General features: G+C 35.8%; 1 protein-coding gene across 1 annotated transcript; it reads right to left on the reverse strand.

Moving 5' to 3' along the window:
* Window positions 1-9: 9 nt before the first annotated feature.
* LOC139135700 (uncharacterized) lies at window positions 10-18,597 on the reverse strand. The gene is made up of 12 exons (XM_070703329.1): window positions 18,404-18,597; window positions 16,153-16,192; window positions 14,476-14,637; window positions 13,371-13,507; window positions 12,272-12,416; window positions 11,748-11,795; window positions 11,025-11,215; window positions 9,739-9,828; window positions 9,155-9,251; window positions 8,174-8,293; window positions 5,753-6,082; window positions 10-4,867 (listed from the first exon to the last, which is right to left on the reverse strand). The coding sequence occupies exons 1-12, from the start codon at window positions 18,491-18,493 to the stop codon at window positions 4,080-4,082; spliced, it is 2,238 nt and encodes a 745-aa protein (XP_070559430.1). The 5' UTR covers window positions 18,494-18,597; the 3' UTR covers window positions 10-4,079.
* Window positions 18,598-19,252: the final 655 nt, after the last annotated feature.

Below are 19,252 nucleotides of genomic sequence, written 5' to 3' on the forward strand. Positions count from 1 at the left end.
GCAATGATGTGAACTTCGATCTGAGCTTTATTAAGATTCGTTTTTTTTTTTTGAATAGTAAAACTACGTCAAGTTTAACCAGTAAGTAAAACCATGGGGTATGTGTTGACGTTTTTCTACACACTTTAAAAAACAAAGTTGTAAACTGTTGTTTTCCTAGATTTGTCATTTTGGTGGTTATATTTCAAGTATACAGTGATAAAACAGCTGTTAACACGATTGGAACTAATTTGGGAGAATTGGATTTTCTTATTTTTCAAATATCTCAAAAGTGTAAGGTGCAATATAGCTGAATGTTGAATTATTGCAAATTATCAATAAAAAGAAGTGTGTACTATAAAAAGAAAAGCAGATGAGGTAACATTTGTAAATTAAAATCGACATTACTTCTCCATCCAATTATCCCAAATTAGTTCCAACCGTGTTTGTTTGAGTTTTATTATAACGGCTTTCAATTTCAAAATCAATGTATCACGGGGGCTCAACGCCCTTCTTACTGTTCACTAAGCCATTAGACAAGCATTGGGAAGTAAAGAACGACAAACCTCGGTCTGAAAATTTCTTTACAGCGTCAAATATCCTACTCATGTGAATGTAGACACCGTTTGTTTCAAACATATTGTCGCATACAACGAATAATACATGCCTGCACTAGAATATAATCCCTACTGTGTAATCTGACGTAATGAATTCCACGGTAAGTTTAGGTGTTGACAGTAGAGTAAAAATGTATGTGAGTGCGCGTATGTATGTATGTATGTATTGTATTTTTTAGCTCACGTATTCACACACGTGAGCTAATGTCGCAGCGATGTCTGTCTGTCCGTCAATCTGTGGGCGTGATATCACAAAAAAACGGCTCATCAGATCAAAATCAAATCTGGTACATAGAGCCAGTTTGCAAATGGCAAGAACTGGTTAGTTTTTAGCTCACATACTTACACGTGGGCTAATGTCGTAGCAATGTCTGTCTGTCCATCTGTCTGCGCTCGATATCTCAAACACGGCTCATCAGATCAGTATTAAATCGGGTACATAGATTCAGTTTGCAAATAGCATGAACTGATTAGTTTTTGGTGGGTGTGGCTTGCTCACTTTTTGCTCATTTGCATAATTAATGACTTTAGAAAAAATGGATATACACTGAGAACGACTGCACATAATCGCATGAGATTTGCTACAAATGTTGATCATATAATGATATATCAGCCGTGAAAAATACTAAGGGTTGACATGAAAGATAATTGCTAATTTGCATATTAATTAATTTTCCTAATTAGGGATATATATCTGAATTGACTCGATCAAAATTGACGAAACTTGGTATGTATATTAAATATACTATGATTATTGAAAGTCATTAAGCATTTCTACTTCCGCCATTTCCTAATTTGCATATTGGATGAAATTTTTTAATTAGGGATATATATATATATATATATATATATATATATTATATGCATTGACTAGACCAAAGTTGATGAAACTTGCTACATATATTGAAGATACTATGATACAACATTCTTGAAAGTCAGAAGTATTACCTCAGCCAATTCCTTATTTTCATATTTAATGAACATTCCTAATCTCGGATATATATCTGAATTGACGGACAAAGTTGATGAAACTTGCTATGTACATTGAAGATGCTATGATATAATATTATTGAAATTCATTAAGCAGTTTTACTTCAGTCAATTCGTAATTTGCATATTTAATAAACTTTCCTAATTAGGGATATTTATCTGAATTGACAAGACCAAAGTTGATGAAACCTGCTATGTATATTGAAGATGCTATGATGTGACAATATTGAAAGTCGTTAAGCATTTTCACTTTAGTCCATTCCTATTTTCCATATTTAATGAACTTTCCTAATTAGGGATTTATACTTAGACTGATCAAAGTTGGCAAAACATGCTATGTACATTGATGATTATACCAGGTAAAACAATATTGAAAGGTCATTTCGCATTTTCATGTCAGTTAATTTATAATTTGCATACATGTATCTAATGAGCTTCCATAGTTTGGCATATATATACTAGTAGCTTGAAGGACTTGACCAAAGGCAATTACACTTCCTATATAAAGTGATACTATGACAGCAGTCAAAGAAATTTAGTATTTTCATTTCAGTTGATTACATAATTGTATACTTAATGACCGTAAAAAATAAACTGTGGTGAATATTGTTCATAATGTTGATCATGACACTTTCAATGAAGTTGCAGACATGTGGCAAAGGTTCAAATTTACACATAACTAAAATATATAATGAATAACATGAGCATTTTCGGTTCATGGTATATGAATGGTGTTATAGTGCATATAATGTACACCTATGTAAGTAAATGTATTCACATATATACATTATATACACTATGTATGTATGTACATTTGTATGTATGTATGTATGTATGTATGTATGTATGTATGTATGTATGTATGTATGTGTGTATGTATAAGAGTTGTATTTATTTGTTTAATATTTATTTACTCATGAACAAAAAGGTCACCCGAATGACGAAGTCGTTTCAGAAAGAATGATGGATCTATGTGGAAAAGGGTTACATGTCGTTATACTGTAAACAATATCGCAGAGCAACTATTACCGATCACATGAAATCGCTGATATATATTAAAAGAATAAATAACAGTGGCTGCAAGATACACGAGGTACACTACATGTGACCTTTCCAAATTATGAGTTTTCGAAATTTCAAATCGGCTATTTTTTGTAGTATTTTGTGTGTGTGTATGACGACAACTAGAGATGTGTGTATGCGTAAGTGTAGGTTAAGGGTATGTCCGTCTATATTTAGCGTCAATCTGATTAAAATCATTTTCAGAGATGGCGCTGTTTCCACTTTTGCCTGTTCTCGTTAGATGATAATCGCTTCACGACTACCAGCCAACGACAACAGCAAGAACTAGAAAAGGTTTGCTCAGTATTTAAGTACATAAGTTCATAAATTGTGCGCATTGTCATCGAATGCATAGTCAGAAACGCGACACTGTGTATCAGTTGCAATTGGCAATAGCCGTGAGACTGACGAAAGCGTTATCGTTCACGTCCCATAGGGGATTGCTTACCTGTCTGTCCCCCGGGATGGGGACAGAGGTGTCTTGGTATCAGCACAGGTTTCTCCTTGCTATTGCTTATTTTATTTTAATACGTTTGACTATGATATGTATTGCCGATACAGATTCATACTGCCAACTTTTGGTGTCTTGGTCTTACGTTAGTACTGGCTTTAAAGGTTTCTTTTTTTCCTTCCCTGTGTCACGTTTTTGTGTCCTTTGACAATTCTCCCCAAAGTTTTGTCACTTTGTTGCATCTATTATCTCATGCATTTGATTACCTAATGTGCCAAAGCAAGCAAGGGTAAATTACAAATCTGTGGACGCTGTCACCTGATTATCACCGGATAAACTTTGCAAAGTCATCAAAGAACGCACCAGCAAGGTATAACTTGCTCTAGCGTCAAAGTTAATCTGGTGATAAATAAAAATAAATCGATAAATAAAAGATAAATATAAAATAAAATAATAGTAATAATATTAAAAATAAATAAATGAAATAAACTATGGCAATAGCAATAGCAAGGAGAAACCTGTGCTGATACCAATACACCTCTATCCCCCACCCCAAACCCCGGGGGACGGACATGTAAGCAATCCCCTATGCACGCCCTCACTCTTTCAAGTGCAGATTACGTGCCCCAATCATGCACTATATGTTGTACACCTTCAGAAATTTAGTTTTCATAGTATGGAGAGGATTGCAAGATCGAAGACGACGACTTGTCTTGAGTCAGTTGAAAATACGCTTAACTAATCCCGATAAAAATGGGTCGTTCAAATCCTCTGAATTACCCCTGGGGACAGTATCGCGTTATCACACAGCAGGAAGCGATCGATGCTTGAGACAGAGAAGTTTGTGCTGAAGGTTCCTGCCGTGGACGTTCAATACCACAGACAAGGTTTCTCCTTGTCTGTGTCAATATCATGATCGCCTGCACAGGCAAACCGCTGACAAGCATCAGTCTATCATGAACGTTTGCTGTTCACAATATTCACACCACGAACTCACGGTTATTGGTGGAGCACAACAGTCCACTGATCTCACCGGGTGTTTCGTCCGACATCGACGAGCTACTACGATCTGCAACAGAGCCCCTGTTCGACAAAGAGGAGCCCGACGCCCGGCCATTTCCATGTTCGTCCTGATACCAGTTTGGATTTGTATCGACATAACTGATCATCTCATCAATGCTACTCCTCAGTTTAACACCCTCGTAGCCATCATTGAACAACTTGATGACATGGGGAACCTTCCTTATACGGTTGACTTCACTTTCCTGGGAACCACTGAAGTACAGGTGCAGAAACTCCATGTCCTTGGGAAAGTCATACTGCCTTCCCATTGTAATCACCTGATCTCGCGGAGAATAAGGCAGGAGTACTTCTACATATTTGCCGTGGCGAGGACTACTCTTGCCCTGCTCCGCATCTTTGCACATCAAATCTATAGCGATGTTCAACACGATATTATTTACATGAGCAGCGGTAAACTGACCGACAGAATTGACGCCGGATACCGGGTTTTTTCTTCCCGCCTCCAGGTTTTCCCACAGCCTCTTGACACCTTCGGAGACAACTAGAACTATTTTGTTCACCTCCTTGGACACTCCAGTGTACCAAGGCAACGGTTGCGTTGTCGCAATTTCCGCGTCGTACCACGCTGGAATGGTTACCTTAATGCCACACGCCGTCCAGAACCTACCCAGTGCCTCGACTGTATTCTTGTGTCGTTCAGTATCGTCAGAGCTCAGTAACACCACGCTGGCAGGACAGTCCCCCGCTAGTGAAGAAATAGAGATCAAACTTTGAAAAGTGAAACAAAAAAATGCAGCAACTTTTCGGTGACAAAATGCAAAGTCTAAAATGTATAAAGTGCTCCACTGTAAGTCCCACCCATAATTTTATATTCGGTTGGACCAAGCGTTTGCTATTACATATTGGATTAGTTGTTTAGTTGATATATAGGGAACGCACATGTTATCGGACATGCAGATGAAAGAAGTGAATTATTCGTTCTCAAAATTTTGGAAATTACCGTATCGACCTGTAAATCTATCACAGATTCCCGTCAGTATATACATTCAAAAAATGTATTTTAAGGTAGAATGCGTCTCGGGAACATATTCAAATTCTCAAACTTTCACAATTCTTGTTTTTAATCTGCCTCTTGTTGGGTTCATTTTAAATCTCTCAGAGAACGAAAACTTTTCGCAGTTTTGGTTTTTCGGGAAAATCGGAAATTTTGTTTTTCTTCACAGAGTTAACAATAGATGGCGGCCATTTTTAATTCAAACATTAGTAAATTTTAGGTTATTTGTTTCTATAGTAAAACAACTTTGGACGCCGACCACTGACTTTTGTCCTTAATTCGGTTAGAGAAAGGTTGAAAGTGTCATTGAGGAAAGTTTGAAAGTGTAAGTCTTTCACTTTCGTGGCGCATACTACCTTAAACTATTTTCTGATGAGGCTATAGTTCCCAATATGATTTCCAAAGAAGGCAACTTCATCCCGCTGGCAAATTAAAATCTGGACCTTGTGTCGAAAATACAAATTTTACCTAGGTTTATCAAAGGGTTTATGACAGCAGTGCACGTACCATATACATGCCTTGCGAATGAACAATTAAGAAATATACTGTACATCGACTATCAACTTATATAATTACCCAATCTGGAGCGGTGATTAAAACCGGTGAGTGTGACGTTTCCACCGTGACTATTCATGTGAGGCCTTGATTTTTTAAGAGGATATCTTTCGTTACCGTTTGCCTTCAAATCCCCTCCACAATTTTTGTCAGTGCACGGTTGAGTATGGTCCGTTGAGTATATGTCCGTCCAACCATTTTGTCTTGGCGGTTCAGTTGATGGTTCAACTGGTTGATCACCGTCTGCCTTGTACCGACGGTAGCACTTTATCCCAACAACAAGCAGAATCACGGCGAATACACTTCCGGCAACAGCCACTACTATCTTAAGTGTCGTGCTTTTCGTTGGTTCTATAAAGATTAAAAAAGACGATAACCAGGCAGCACTTGTTGTAACCTAGGTCTCTGCTCTCTTTTGTTATTGGTAATCAAGTGCATGTACAAATACAGCTACAGTCTAAATGTGCTACTTCTATGTCAAAAGCTAAACGTGTCTACATATCTGTCTTCCTGTATCTAAGTATGCATACAAGTATGTATGTATGTATGTATGTATGTATGTATGTATGTATGTATGTATGTATGTATGTATGTATGTATGTATGTATGTATATATGTATATTTGTATGTGTCTATGAGTCGATAGATGGGTGGATAGATGTGTGCGTACATACATAACTTCCTGTTAAAGAACATGCCTGCATGCATGCTTTCATTGACATAAATGAATAGCTTCATAAATCATTGAAAATCATTTTGCCGGCGTTTTAGACAGTAACTTTCTCCCTCGCGCTGTCTCTTTCTGTCAATATGTACACCATGCAAATTTTACTGATAATTTCCGATAGAAAACTTTCAACTATAATTCTCTTCGAAACCGAGAATAAAATAAACGGTCAGCGTGCAAAATTTTGTTCTTCAGGAACAAATTACCAAATTTTTACCGACACTTAAGTTTGAAAATGGCCGCGTTAATTATATGTAAAAAATAAATTATCAACTTTCACAAAGATAACCCTGCAAATGCTTTAAGTTTCTCCATGAGCTTCAAAACTAGCCATCCTAATCCCCCCGCCTCAAGTTTAAAAAAGGATTGTAAAAGTTTGTGAGGCCAACTATTGAATTGTATTGTATGTTGAGTTATACTGTACTGCACTCAAGTGTATGTTTTAATGTGTTGTACCATGCAGGACTACGCTGCACTGCTCGCTACTGTACCGATCCGCCTAATGCCATCCTGTGCAGTACCTTGCAGTGTTGCGTTTGGGGTTTACTCCACTGCCACTTGTCGTGTTGTGCGTATTGTGCATGCATTAATGAGGGGTTGACGAGAAAGTTAGCCATGGCATGGCTAATAACATGAGGTGAAATAATAACGCTTGTTGATACAAAGTACGATAATGACAATCTACCGTTCCCTTTAATCAGCTGCATTTTACATATTGATAACGTGAAATCATCATAAGTACAAAGAAGAGATCGAAATTTCGAATGCCTAACCAATGCACTTTCCGTCCACTTCTTCGAACCCCTCGACACAAGTGCATCTGTGATTATTTCCATCCGATGTACACGATTCATTGTTTCCACAGGGTTGCTGGTGACATGGATCGGCTGAAATCAGGCAGAGACCCAGGAATCCATTGTTGTACTTTAAGTGATCAGATTGTTGTGATAGATAAAATTAACGTGCTGCATCATTTTGCGTTATTTTTACTATTTCATTACATTTTCACGATCAAATCAGTTCATCCTGGCAGAGTGAAGGTAAACTTGAACATCTCTTATGTGAAAATGCAAAAAAAAAAAACCACCAAAAAACGATGGACAAGGTGCGTCAATACGCATTTGAATCATCTCGATAACACGTGCTTCCAACTATGGAACACATGGCGCTGAACGCCCAACGCTCTTCATGTATGGTATTCCCTATGTTCTTCGTAAAGTGACAATTTTAGATAATTGCTTAGAAATTGAAACTGAGGCTGAGCCTGTCAAATTAGCTTGACCCGTCTGCCGTATATAAATGTCGCTGTAATGCGGTGAAAAGGTACTGTATAGAATTCAAAGAATACGTGAGAGCCTGACAGTTGCTTGGTGGATTGATATCAACGAAATAGCATATATGCAACTCGGTGTATTTCCCTGTAGCGCACCAACACGGAGAGAAAACTGTGTTCAGAAAATAGACAGTTCAGCAGATTCGAAACACTGAGTACACATTTTGTATACTTGGTGCTGGTTCGTTCGTCCCCAGTTTCTCTGGCCGTATTTAGCTGCGAACAGTTGTAAAAGTAGACCGAACCGCGAATTAACGAACACCAGATTGGTTTAAAGAATGATTCAAAATGTTGTTTCTCAGGCTCAAAGAAGTGTAACTTGTTTTAAAAGGCGAAGGAGACATTTGGAATAAGAACCAAAAAGAAGTGTCTTAATACTCACGATTGGGCCTGCACTTTCCCTCCACAACTACAAAACCGTCGTCACAGCTACATTTATGGTTACTTCCACTTGGGATACATGTGCCATTGTTTCCACACGGCATGTCATCACATGGACTTGCTGTGTAGAGAAAGCGACATCTCAGGGTCATAAAATGCGAGTGCGCAGCTTTGATATGTTTTTGTATGATGCTTATGGCATTGAATATATAGTATTCACTGCTAATCTATAATACAATCCTAAGCCAGCTAAGCCGTTATCATGAAAGAAGTTGATCACAGAGGTGACTGAATACACATACACCCTGATTCAGTCTAGCGTCACTTTTACAAGATGAAACAATGAGAGTCACTAGAAATCAATGAATGAGAAAATATGTTGCTCAGTGCCAGGTATATATATATATATATATATATATATATATATATATATATATATATATATATATATATATATATATATATATATATATATATATATATATATATATATATATATATAATTATCTCTCTGTGCACAAGTTCAGAGATTGCCATAAAGACATTATGGTGATAAACGGAGGGCACATTGTATACATTTTGTATATATATATATATATATATATATATATATATATATATATATATATATATATATATATATATATATATATATATATATATATATATATATATATATATATATATATATATATATAATATATATATATATATATATGCATATATGCTTTTACTTAAAGTTCAGTATATATATAGTGATATTAGTGATATATGCACACATATACATACATACATATATACATACTTACATACATACACACACATGCATAAAAAAACAAACACAAATAAATAATCTTAGTTATCAGGAAATTAAGCAATCATTAAAAGAAAAAAAACCCAGCTAGTCACAACACTCACGTATTCGATGACAGAATATATAGTATTCACTGCTAATTCCAGAGCAACGAAAAAAATTACTTACCTATAACCTGAAAGTGTTCAGAATTAGTTACTACGCAAAGGTCTTGAGTTCCACCAGCTTTCTTGCAAACAGAGGTATTGGATGGTCTCGGCCTAACCTAATAGTCATTAAATGTAAACGTAAAAGCATGAGATACTGTATTGGTAATGCCATACGAAGTGCTATGGCAATAAATTTAACAGGAAAAATTGAATGAAATCACATGATCAAAGAGAAGAAAAGATTGCAACTTGAAACATGGGTAATTTTTTGAAAAAATAGCATAGGTTTCAGTTTTTTCATAATTGTCCACTATAGGAAGGGTATTGGGCATCAATCTTGTAGCCACGTACCATTGTAAAAACAAACAGGAATGAAAGTTATTACACCCATCTAGAGAACATTGGATGATGAGGATGGTTATGATGATGGTTATGATGGTGATGATGGTGATGATGGTGGCATTGTTGGTGAAAATTATCAATTTATCATCATCGTCGTCGTTGCCGTAGTAATAATCGTTTGCGTTTGATAAATTTTGTGGAAACTATAGAGACTGATATTTACGATGATCTGCTTCCCGCTCTGTGTATTTCTAAACATACCTTGGTGGCGTAAGTCCCGGGCTGAACTTCGTAGAATGTCCATGACGCCACATTTATTGTTGTATTTCCGATTGTAATCATTCTGTTAACCTGCAAAAAGGCAAAAGTCAAATTAAAATAAAGGCCTGGCGAAAGCCAAATTCGTTGGATCAATTTTTCTGCCCGTTACGAGGACGATAATATAATGTATATGCATGATATTCCGAAAGACCTTTGACCAATGAAAATTTTAATGTCTTGTTCATCGATGACTCCCACTTTGATCAAGACAAATGATTTATATTTGTATCGAGCATTCAGTCTCATACCAGTCAGTATTCTCTACTAGTAGCAGCCAAGCGTTTAAGGTAGTATGCGCCTCGAAAGTGAAAGACATACTTTTGCTTAAAATTCCTCAAGGAATCTTTCAACCATTCTCTTTCAAAACCAAGAATAAAAATCGGAGGTCATGGGGCAAATTTTGGTATTAGAGAAACAAATTACCTAAGATTCACCAATATTTGAAATTCAAAATAGCTGCCATAACTGTATTAACCCTATGGAAAAAAATAAAATTTTCGATTTTCGAAAAACTAAGACGGTGACATTTTTTCTTACACCGAGAGCTTTAAAATCAACCCCCCTCCATAAGTGGTAGATCAGAAAAAATTGTAAAGGTTTGAGAGTCCGAATATCTGTCCCCGAGGCGCATTCTACCCTATATCGAATGATAACACGCTCATGCTATGTTAACGGTATTGTATAATCATGAACGAACCATAGGTCCCTAGGTCCCTAGGTTTCATATATAATTTATATATGAAGCCTAGGGACCGCTTCAAATTTTACGTAGTACATCATATATTCTTAGGAATCGAGAATATTTTTCGGTCGGTTTATATCAGGTACCTGGTAGGTGCCGACAAAATTGAAAAGCAGTCACGTGAGAAAGTTTTTAGAATAATTAATATTGTAGGCGAAAAATCAGAAATTTCAGTGGAACACAAAATTAAAGACATTAATATATTAAATGAAGGTTAGTCTACTTGAGGTAACCGCAAATCTCATCTGTTTCGGTGAGTTATCATATTTTGTATCTCTCACTTCACAGCTCATTTATATAATATAATCGGGACAGGAGTTTTCTATGGCAAAACATGAGAAATCCTAAAATATAACAAGGGTTAGATTCTCGTGATCAGATTGTAAATGGCGGCAAAACCTGCAAATTTAAATTTTATTTTAACCAACATTTGTGGAGCAGCCGGTAACTGACATGTATTCTTTCACTCTATGAAAAGACTTACCAATTGTGTTTGATCCCTTGTGTCGCCAACACATTCCCTTGTAGATATGCTCCCGTTGATGACTTTACATAGAAGAATCCTAAAGGCGTCCATATTGTACTTCTCGGGCGGCAAGTCGAAGACAACTTCCACCGTCGAGTAATTGGCATCATTCAGGATAAATATTGGACCCCAATTTAGACGTCTGTCCTCTGTTGGGACATTCTAATCAGTATTTGTTGACAAGACGTCTTTACACAGATAGCAAAAATCTAACAAACGTATTTACCAATGAATTTTATGCCCTGTGTATATTTTTCTTTACATTTTTGAGTGCGTGAAATCTGATGATTTTTATATTTCGATAGAACAATGAGAGGTAACCTGGACAGAAAGCCTGTTCCAGTTGCTTTCAAATTAAAATGTTCGATGCTTGGGATAATGAAGAATTCTGCACATGTCAATTTTCTTTCTAAGTGAGTTTGAGTCACAGCGTTTAAATGCCGGAAAGTTGGTTGGATGCTTGTAACTACAAAACGTTACAAAAACTTAACAAGGTTCGTGGTCCAGCAGTAAAAGAGAAATACACGCACATAGACCAGTTTGTCTTGTAAACACAAAAGTGCTGAAATCATATTTTCTATGGTCACTACTGGTGCTCGGATCATTTACTGAAATAAGAAGGCACCATAATTGTTTTACTAGCTTTGCGAACAAAGTTAAGATAACGGGATATAAACATACCTTCCGAGTAATGTTTACAGTCGAAGATGTTCGGGTAACTCTCACAGGCTGCCGAACAAAATGTTCGATATATTAGGGTTAGTTCAGTTCATCCGTTATTAGAGTATTTTCTTTTACTGTAATTATAACATTACTTTTGACTGCATTGATTCATCGAAATTAAAATCATAATACACTCAGTCGCTATCGAATAAATACCGATAAGATTTGGAAGACGAAACACTGTCACACATAATAGATACTTGAATAAATAGATAGATAGATTAAGAAATGCACAAATTAATTACTAAAATGATAGATAAATTGAATGATGATGATAATTATTATGGCAAAATAAGAGTTTTTTTTCTGTCTATAAGCTTATATGCCCGTGAAAATAGCTCTTTGAGTGTCGATTAATATGATTAGCATTATCAAGCGGGGTTGAATACGTATATCGGTTTCGCATCGGAAAGTTTGTTTTTGATATCGTTTATTGATTTGTACATACGAAATATGTATTGACAATTCAATGGCTTACTTACTTGGCGTGATGAAGTGTGTGATGTTATTGCTCTTCAATCCTGACTTCGACATCGGATGAACGATTATTTCTAGCTCATATCGACAAGATGGAGAGAGCGCCAACATACAAGCATAGGTGTACGATAACTTGTCCACTCCGGTTTCCTGGGAGATCAACAAAAAAGGAACAGAGAAATTAGACAGTAAAAGGGAGGTGCAGACAAGACCGAGAAATGATGAATTTTGGATAATCCTGACATCATCGTATATTTAAAGACGATAAACTTCGTTTATAACTTAAAGATTAATAAATTGTCGTGCAATAAATGCAAGCAGTGTCAACTTGAGTTCCAAAGTAACAGGTCCATGGAATTGTTACGCTATGTGTTTATGTATGTGTGTGTGTATCTACGCACCTGTTACTTTGTGACTCGAGTTGACACTATATATATATATATATATACACTATAAATATACACTATATTAGATACACTATATTAGAATCGCTATCAATGATACACTTTATATATATATATATATATATATAATATATATATTATATATATATATATATATATATATATATATATATATATATATATATATATATATATATATATATATATATATATATATATCCGAAGTATGCGGTTCGACTTGTCTGATACAAAGTGCTCAATACAAAAGTAGAGCGAGCGAGATATATAAGGGTTTCTGGAGAATTGATTTAACAATTTCATCGAAATAAACCAGTCCTCTCCGTAAACATGAATATTCATAGTAACAGCAATATATTGTTATGCAACAACTGTCAATCTCAACCAAAATTTCACCACCTGCGTAACCAGCGATGTTTAGCCCATGTAGATTCACTCTAGTGTAGTCTCCTGATGAGTGAGTCTCGCGACTCACGAAACAACGTTGTAGAGATGAAATTGTAAAATCTATTCTCCAGAAACCCTTATATATATATATATATATATATATATATATATATATATATATATATATATATATATATATATATACATTTTTTTTGCAATTTATTAATGTAAACTGTACAGTGATTTGTTTAATTATTTAGATTGTCTTTAGATTATTTAGATTGTCTTTACTTACGTGATCGTATTTAAGGTCCGCATCTGTAAGATTGAAAAAATGGCAGGCTTCCTGTCCAAAATATGTAAACTGATAATCTAATTCGTGCTTTGTCAATCCCCTCAGAATGAACTGTATTCCTTGTATGTACTCAGACGCTAGAAGGAACAGGAAATGGAAGATAACGACGATGAGAATTCGTAGGGATCAGACGTCGGGGGAAAATATCGATAAAATGAACACACATAAGCTAAGGATGAAATTTAGGGCATTACTGTTTGGTACAATACAGTACTGGAGTGTGGATTAAATTTTCCTGCTTCCATTTTTTCCTCCTCTGGAAGAGTCTTCGAGTTCTCGACTTTGCACAATACTTCTTATGCTATCTCACTTTGAAGTGTTCACCTTTTCGGGGTTTTTTGTAAAACTCGAAAATTTGACTTGACATAAGGTATAACGGCCGTTTTGAATTTTAAACATCGGTAATAGTTTGTTTCTCTGATCCCAAACGTTTACACATTGACATGTAATTTGTGTTCTTGATTATAAAAGAGTGTGCTTTAGAGTTTCTGTGAAAAGTTTCAGCAAAGTTTCCCCTCGATCCGAAACACGCATTCATTTAATCGGTCACGTGACATTTTTACCGCACTGTAGTGACTTGAAGGGGAAATCACAATGCATGATTGATCGCCAGTTGTCATTTATTTCATCTTTGTTTTCCTTTTTTAAGAAATTATTACGATCTTTTTCTCCCAACAAGTAGATTTCCCGGCCGCAGCAGAAGTTTTACTGTGGATATGAATGCATAGCGTGAATTCAACCCTAACTTACCTCTCTGCAGTGACAGAATTATGATTCATAATACTTCATTTTCTCTAACACATCTATAAACAATCCCTACAAAAATCAGGAACTATGAATATTTTGTTTTCTTCACCTATCCCCCTGGCTGTTTTGTAAACGCATACTATGAAACGATTTTATAAAACGAGTTCGCTGTGTAAACAACTTAATTCAGACTTTCGCAATGTGAACATGATATGTGCACTAATGTCAACCAAATAGCTAATACAAACTGATACAAACGTTTCGGTTACACTGGTTAGAGATGGTATGACCCAGTTACCGTGTGTAAGATCCAGGTCCATATCTACGATAACGCCAGGAAAGTCCGTATCCCCGAAAGTACTGATTTCCTCCCTTAGTTTGACATTGGTTGGTCGCAGAGGTAGCCTGGAATCCTCGACCGGATTGAAGAAAGGGATAACGGAACACTCGTTGTCAGACACTTGAAACAGAAAGAGTAACAACTTTTGTGCAACATATTACAAGTTACCTTATCAGACTCCAAGAAGCATCTAGTAGTTTTCATATTACATCAGATTCGAAGGTGATTGTATTTGATCGACCAGATTTGATGCTGGGCATCAGTCTCTCATAATTGTAAACTCTGCAGATAAGAACAAATCTGCTCTAAAAGCGAACGGTGGCGTACACAGTATTAACAATATTGGATTGCTATACACTGATTCAGGGCATTTGTAAATATCTTCACTGCGGCCATCATAAATGCAGTGAAACATGGTTTGTTTGTTGGTTAGTACAAATAATTATATCAGGTTTGTCAAATTTATTGTTATATTTGCATATTTGATTTATTTTATTCTTCCCCTATTTTTGCTCTCGTTTGTCATCCCTTTAGCTTTAATATTTTGTTTGACCTGTTTAAGTGCCCGACGTTTCAGGGAAGGCTCGGGTAAGATTTATTCAAATGACTGATCATTTTTGCAAATTTAAATGTTAAATTTAGGATCAATTTCATACATTTGGTAAAATCTTTTTCTCCATAACAAGACAACATGTCTTTCAAATTGAATATGGTATGTAGTAACCGTACAATTGATGACAAAATATACATACGGAAATTTTTAGCCGGAAAATTTAAAACCACTTCCGTATCTTCCAATTTCTCGCGTTTGGTTAAAACACAAATTAGTCGGAAACGATGTATCTTAAACTTTTAATATTTACTTTGTAAAAATCAAGGAACAATCTAATTCAGGTATTTTAAACTATTGACTATCATGTATGTGTTAATTTCAGGGCACAATTTTCTCACGTTTTGTCAAAGAGTCATCTTCTCCGAAAGCAATTACATGATACATGGGAGCAAATTCTCTTCGTATGTAAAAGTGCATCGGATAAAATTATTTCAAATACGCACGTTTTTGTCAACAGCTAAAGTTTCATGCTTAAAATGTTGTGTCTGTCTGTCTGCCTGTCTGTTTGTATGTCTGTATGTCTGTCTATCTGTCTGTATGTATGTATGTATGTATATATGTATGTATGTATGTATGTATGTATGTATGTATGTATGTATGTATGTATGTATGTATGTATGTATGTATGTATGTATGTATGTATGTATGTATGTATGTATGTATGTATGTATGTATGTATGTATGTATGTATGTATGTATGTATGTATGTATGTATGTGTGTGTGTGTATCTATGTATGCATGCATGCATGCATGCATGCATGCATGCATGCATGCATGCATGTATGTATGTATGTATGTATGTATGTATGTATGTATGCGTAGGTAGGTAGGTAGGTAAGTAGGTAGGGAAGTAGGCAGGCAGGCAGGCAGAGATAGGTAGGTTGGTAGGTGTTTATGTGTTTAAATATGTATCTATGTATTTATGTATTTATGAATATATTTTACGTTGTGTATGGGAACATGGTGTGAGTGGGTGTATGATAGTGAATATTACAGCGTCTTCGAAAGTTTACATACTTACATGGGCCATGTACTGTACAAGGGTACACTTTAGAATTAACCTGTGGAGAGAAAACAACAACAGTGTGAGTATGTATATATATATATATATATATATATATATATATATATATATATATATATATATATATATATATATATATATATATATATATATATATATATATATATATATGTGTATATATATATGTGTATATATATAATGTATATATATATATATACACATTTATATATATATATACACATTTATATATATGTATATATATAAATATACATACATATATGTGTGTGTATGTGTGTGTGTGTGTGTGTTGTATTTATTTTGGGGATAAATTAACAGATATGTTAATATCTATATGTTTACATAGACATAGATGTACAATAGAAATCTTCATTGCAGAAATCAACGACGCGTGAAGTAGAGTAATTATGGTGTTCAGCTTTACGCCAGTACATTACAATGCAGTTAATTCTGTAACAATAGTTGTTTGTGATCGACATTGGCCATGTATTCATCAACATGTTATCTTACATAGATGTATATATGTCGTATTTTGTTCATACTCACGAAAGAAAAGCTTCATAAAGTTACTTTTTACATTCATCACTTTATATACGTTGTATTTTTAGAACACGTATGTCCCCAATGTTAAGTATTGCTCATAAAACAATCAATCTCGCAGAGTCAGCAGTAACCAGTAAAAACTACGAAAGAACGTCACCTCCAATGTCAGGTGTAGATATTACTCTATAATGCAGGCAGGCCAGGTAGGCGCCTCGTTATCGTACCGTTGCTATGTACCTATGTACATACTAACTGCAGAGACACCCCTTAGACATTATTTATGTTTACTCAGCCATAAAACATCGTCTTCCCTCGGAGTCACGTGAACTGTTCCTGATTCATAGACAGAGACCGTATGCTCAGTGTACCATATCCACTGCTCTGAGTAGTGCCACAAGAGAATAGACTGACGTGAACATATTTCAGTTTCGGAGGAAGAGATTTTTTGACACTAAAATGAAACAAGTGGATCAAAAACTCCACCCGCGCAAATAAAGTCAACAAAAACCAACTATTTAACTTTCAAATCTACCAGACGAATGCTGTCTTTAAAAAATGACGTTTTTGACTAAAGCTAGGAAACGGATTCAAAAAATGTATTTATGCAAATTGGTCATAAGTTGTATATATTTCACCATTCCTACAAACTAACATTTCTGATGGCTTTCAGACGAGTTGTTACAGAGGAAATGATGTTTTGGCAAAACCCTGAACTTGAATATTCACATTTTGTTATCATTTTATCATGTCAGCATGAAATCTCGCTAAGAAAATCAAAGCCCAAACTTTAGCGCTATCTGACAAATTGTTGTGGGTAAATTGTTGTTTTGACCAAAACTGAGAAAGCTGACCCAGTTATTAACATATGCAAACTTTGTTGTCAGCTTGCACATCTGATTGAAGACATCCCTAAAAACCAACTGCCAATATATCAGCGCTATCAGACAAGCGTTTGTAGAGATATGATATGAGACAAAAATGCTAAAATTCGCCTAAAATTAACATATGCAAATTTCACTATCAAATCAACAAATCTGATGTAATTGATTCATAGGTACCTATAAAAAGTATCCAAAGTTACCAGACCAGTCACGGTAGTTTCTAAGATATTTAACCAACAAGAAGGAGAATCCTTCAAACAATAAATTACACGATTTCATGATCGTTTGAGTTGACTGAATGAGGTCATTATAAGTGAGCTACAAGTCATATTTATTCATCAACTAATGCTTGACAGCCGTTATTCAAACCCAGTAATTACAAACATTAACACCAACGCAAACCTAACCGTTCGAACTCTTTACAGCTCCTCATGCTCCATAACTACACTGTACACTAAATTCCAATTGAATCTGGTCAGCAAGTTTTAAGAAACAGCATGATGATAGAGACAGACATGCGAACGGCCAAACAGTTGTAGGACATCATCTCTTGCATGTCAACACGACAGTTATAAACGATGTTGTCCCTCTCACCCACACAAATAAGGTAACGCATTGCCGTCTCTTTACAGACAAAACCCGTGCAAAGCGCAAGTAAGGCTTGGTACGGCTAGGTGTGGTTTCTCCGAATTCTATATAATGCCGCTATCAGTGGCCTTGAAACACTCAGACCTTTGTCACTTCCGTCCCAGTCAGGGATAGAGACATGACCATGGTGGCAAAGAAGGTACCGTACAGACACTTACCTGTTGTGTGCATTCCATGCATTGGTTTGTTTCCACAAATGGAATAATCGATAGAAAAGTGAAGATTGCAAGCGTCGGAAACACAAACATGGTTGTATCGTGAATCGACTATTGTGTCACTGACCCAGAGATCGCCGTGTGAGCCAGTGATGTATTCAACAAGTGGCCGAGAAGAATACAAGCGTTTTTATTTGCAGAGTGGCCGCATTGCATTGCGGGTAAAGCCTCTCTGTTGAAAGGTTATAGTGCATGCCCAAAAGGAACGTTGGGATTTACCGGAATACTTTCGTTGTTGGGAAGTCACTAGCTGCATGTGGGGCAAAGCAGCGTCACTCTGGAGTGTTTCCAGTGATCACACACAAATCCTTGGTCCGAGTACGAATATATTCTTCGTGCACTTCGTTGAACTGACATGACTTATTATCGTTTGCTGGCAATGCAACTCGGATGATGCACTTGGGACTCAGAGATGCGCAGAGGAAGAGCTTTCACATGACCTACACTACACTCGATAAAAACCCGACAACAGACGAAAATGCTCGGAATCACAATGAAATCGACACGGCCCATTTCAAAGCCAATAAACTCTCGTTATTCAATTTAAAGCGTCTTAAATTCCGCCACCGATCCCACCCCAACCCCGTTGTAAATTCTAGCAACAGAGTCATTTGGTCTGTCAAGTTATTATGTATGTAATGTTTTTGTAGGTACATGTATCGTTTAAAATGTACTTTTTCTGATGTCTACTTGTCTCAAGTAACAAACGAGAAAATCCTACAATGAAGATCAGATGTAGCAAATTAAGACAACAGTAAATGACTAGTCGAATAAAATTACATAAAGAATTTC

This window comes from Ptychodera flava, chromosome 6, assembly GCF_041260155.1.
Source record: "Ptychodera flava strain L36383 chromosome 6, AS_Pfla_20210202, whole genome shotgun sequence".
NCBI lineage: Eukaryota > Metazoa > Hemichordata > Enteropneusta > Ptychoderidae > Ptychodera > Ptychodera flava.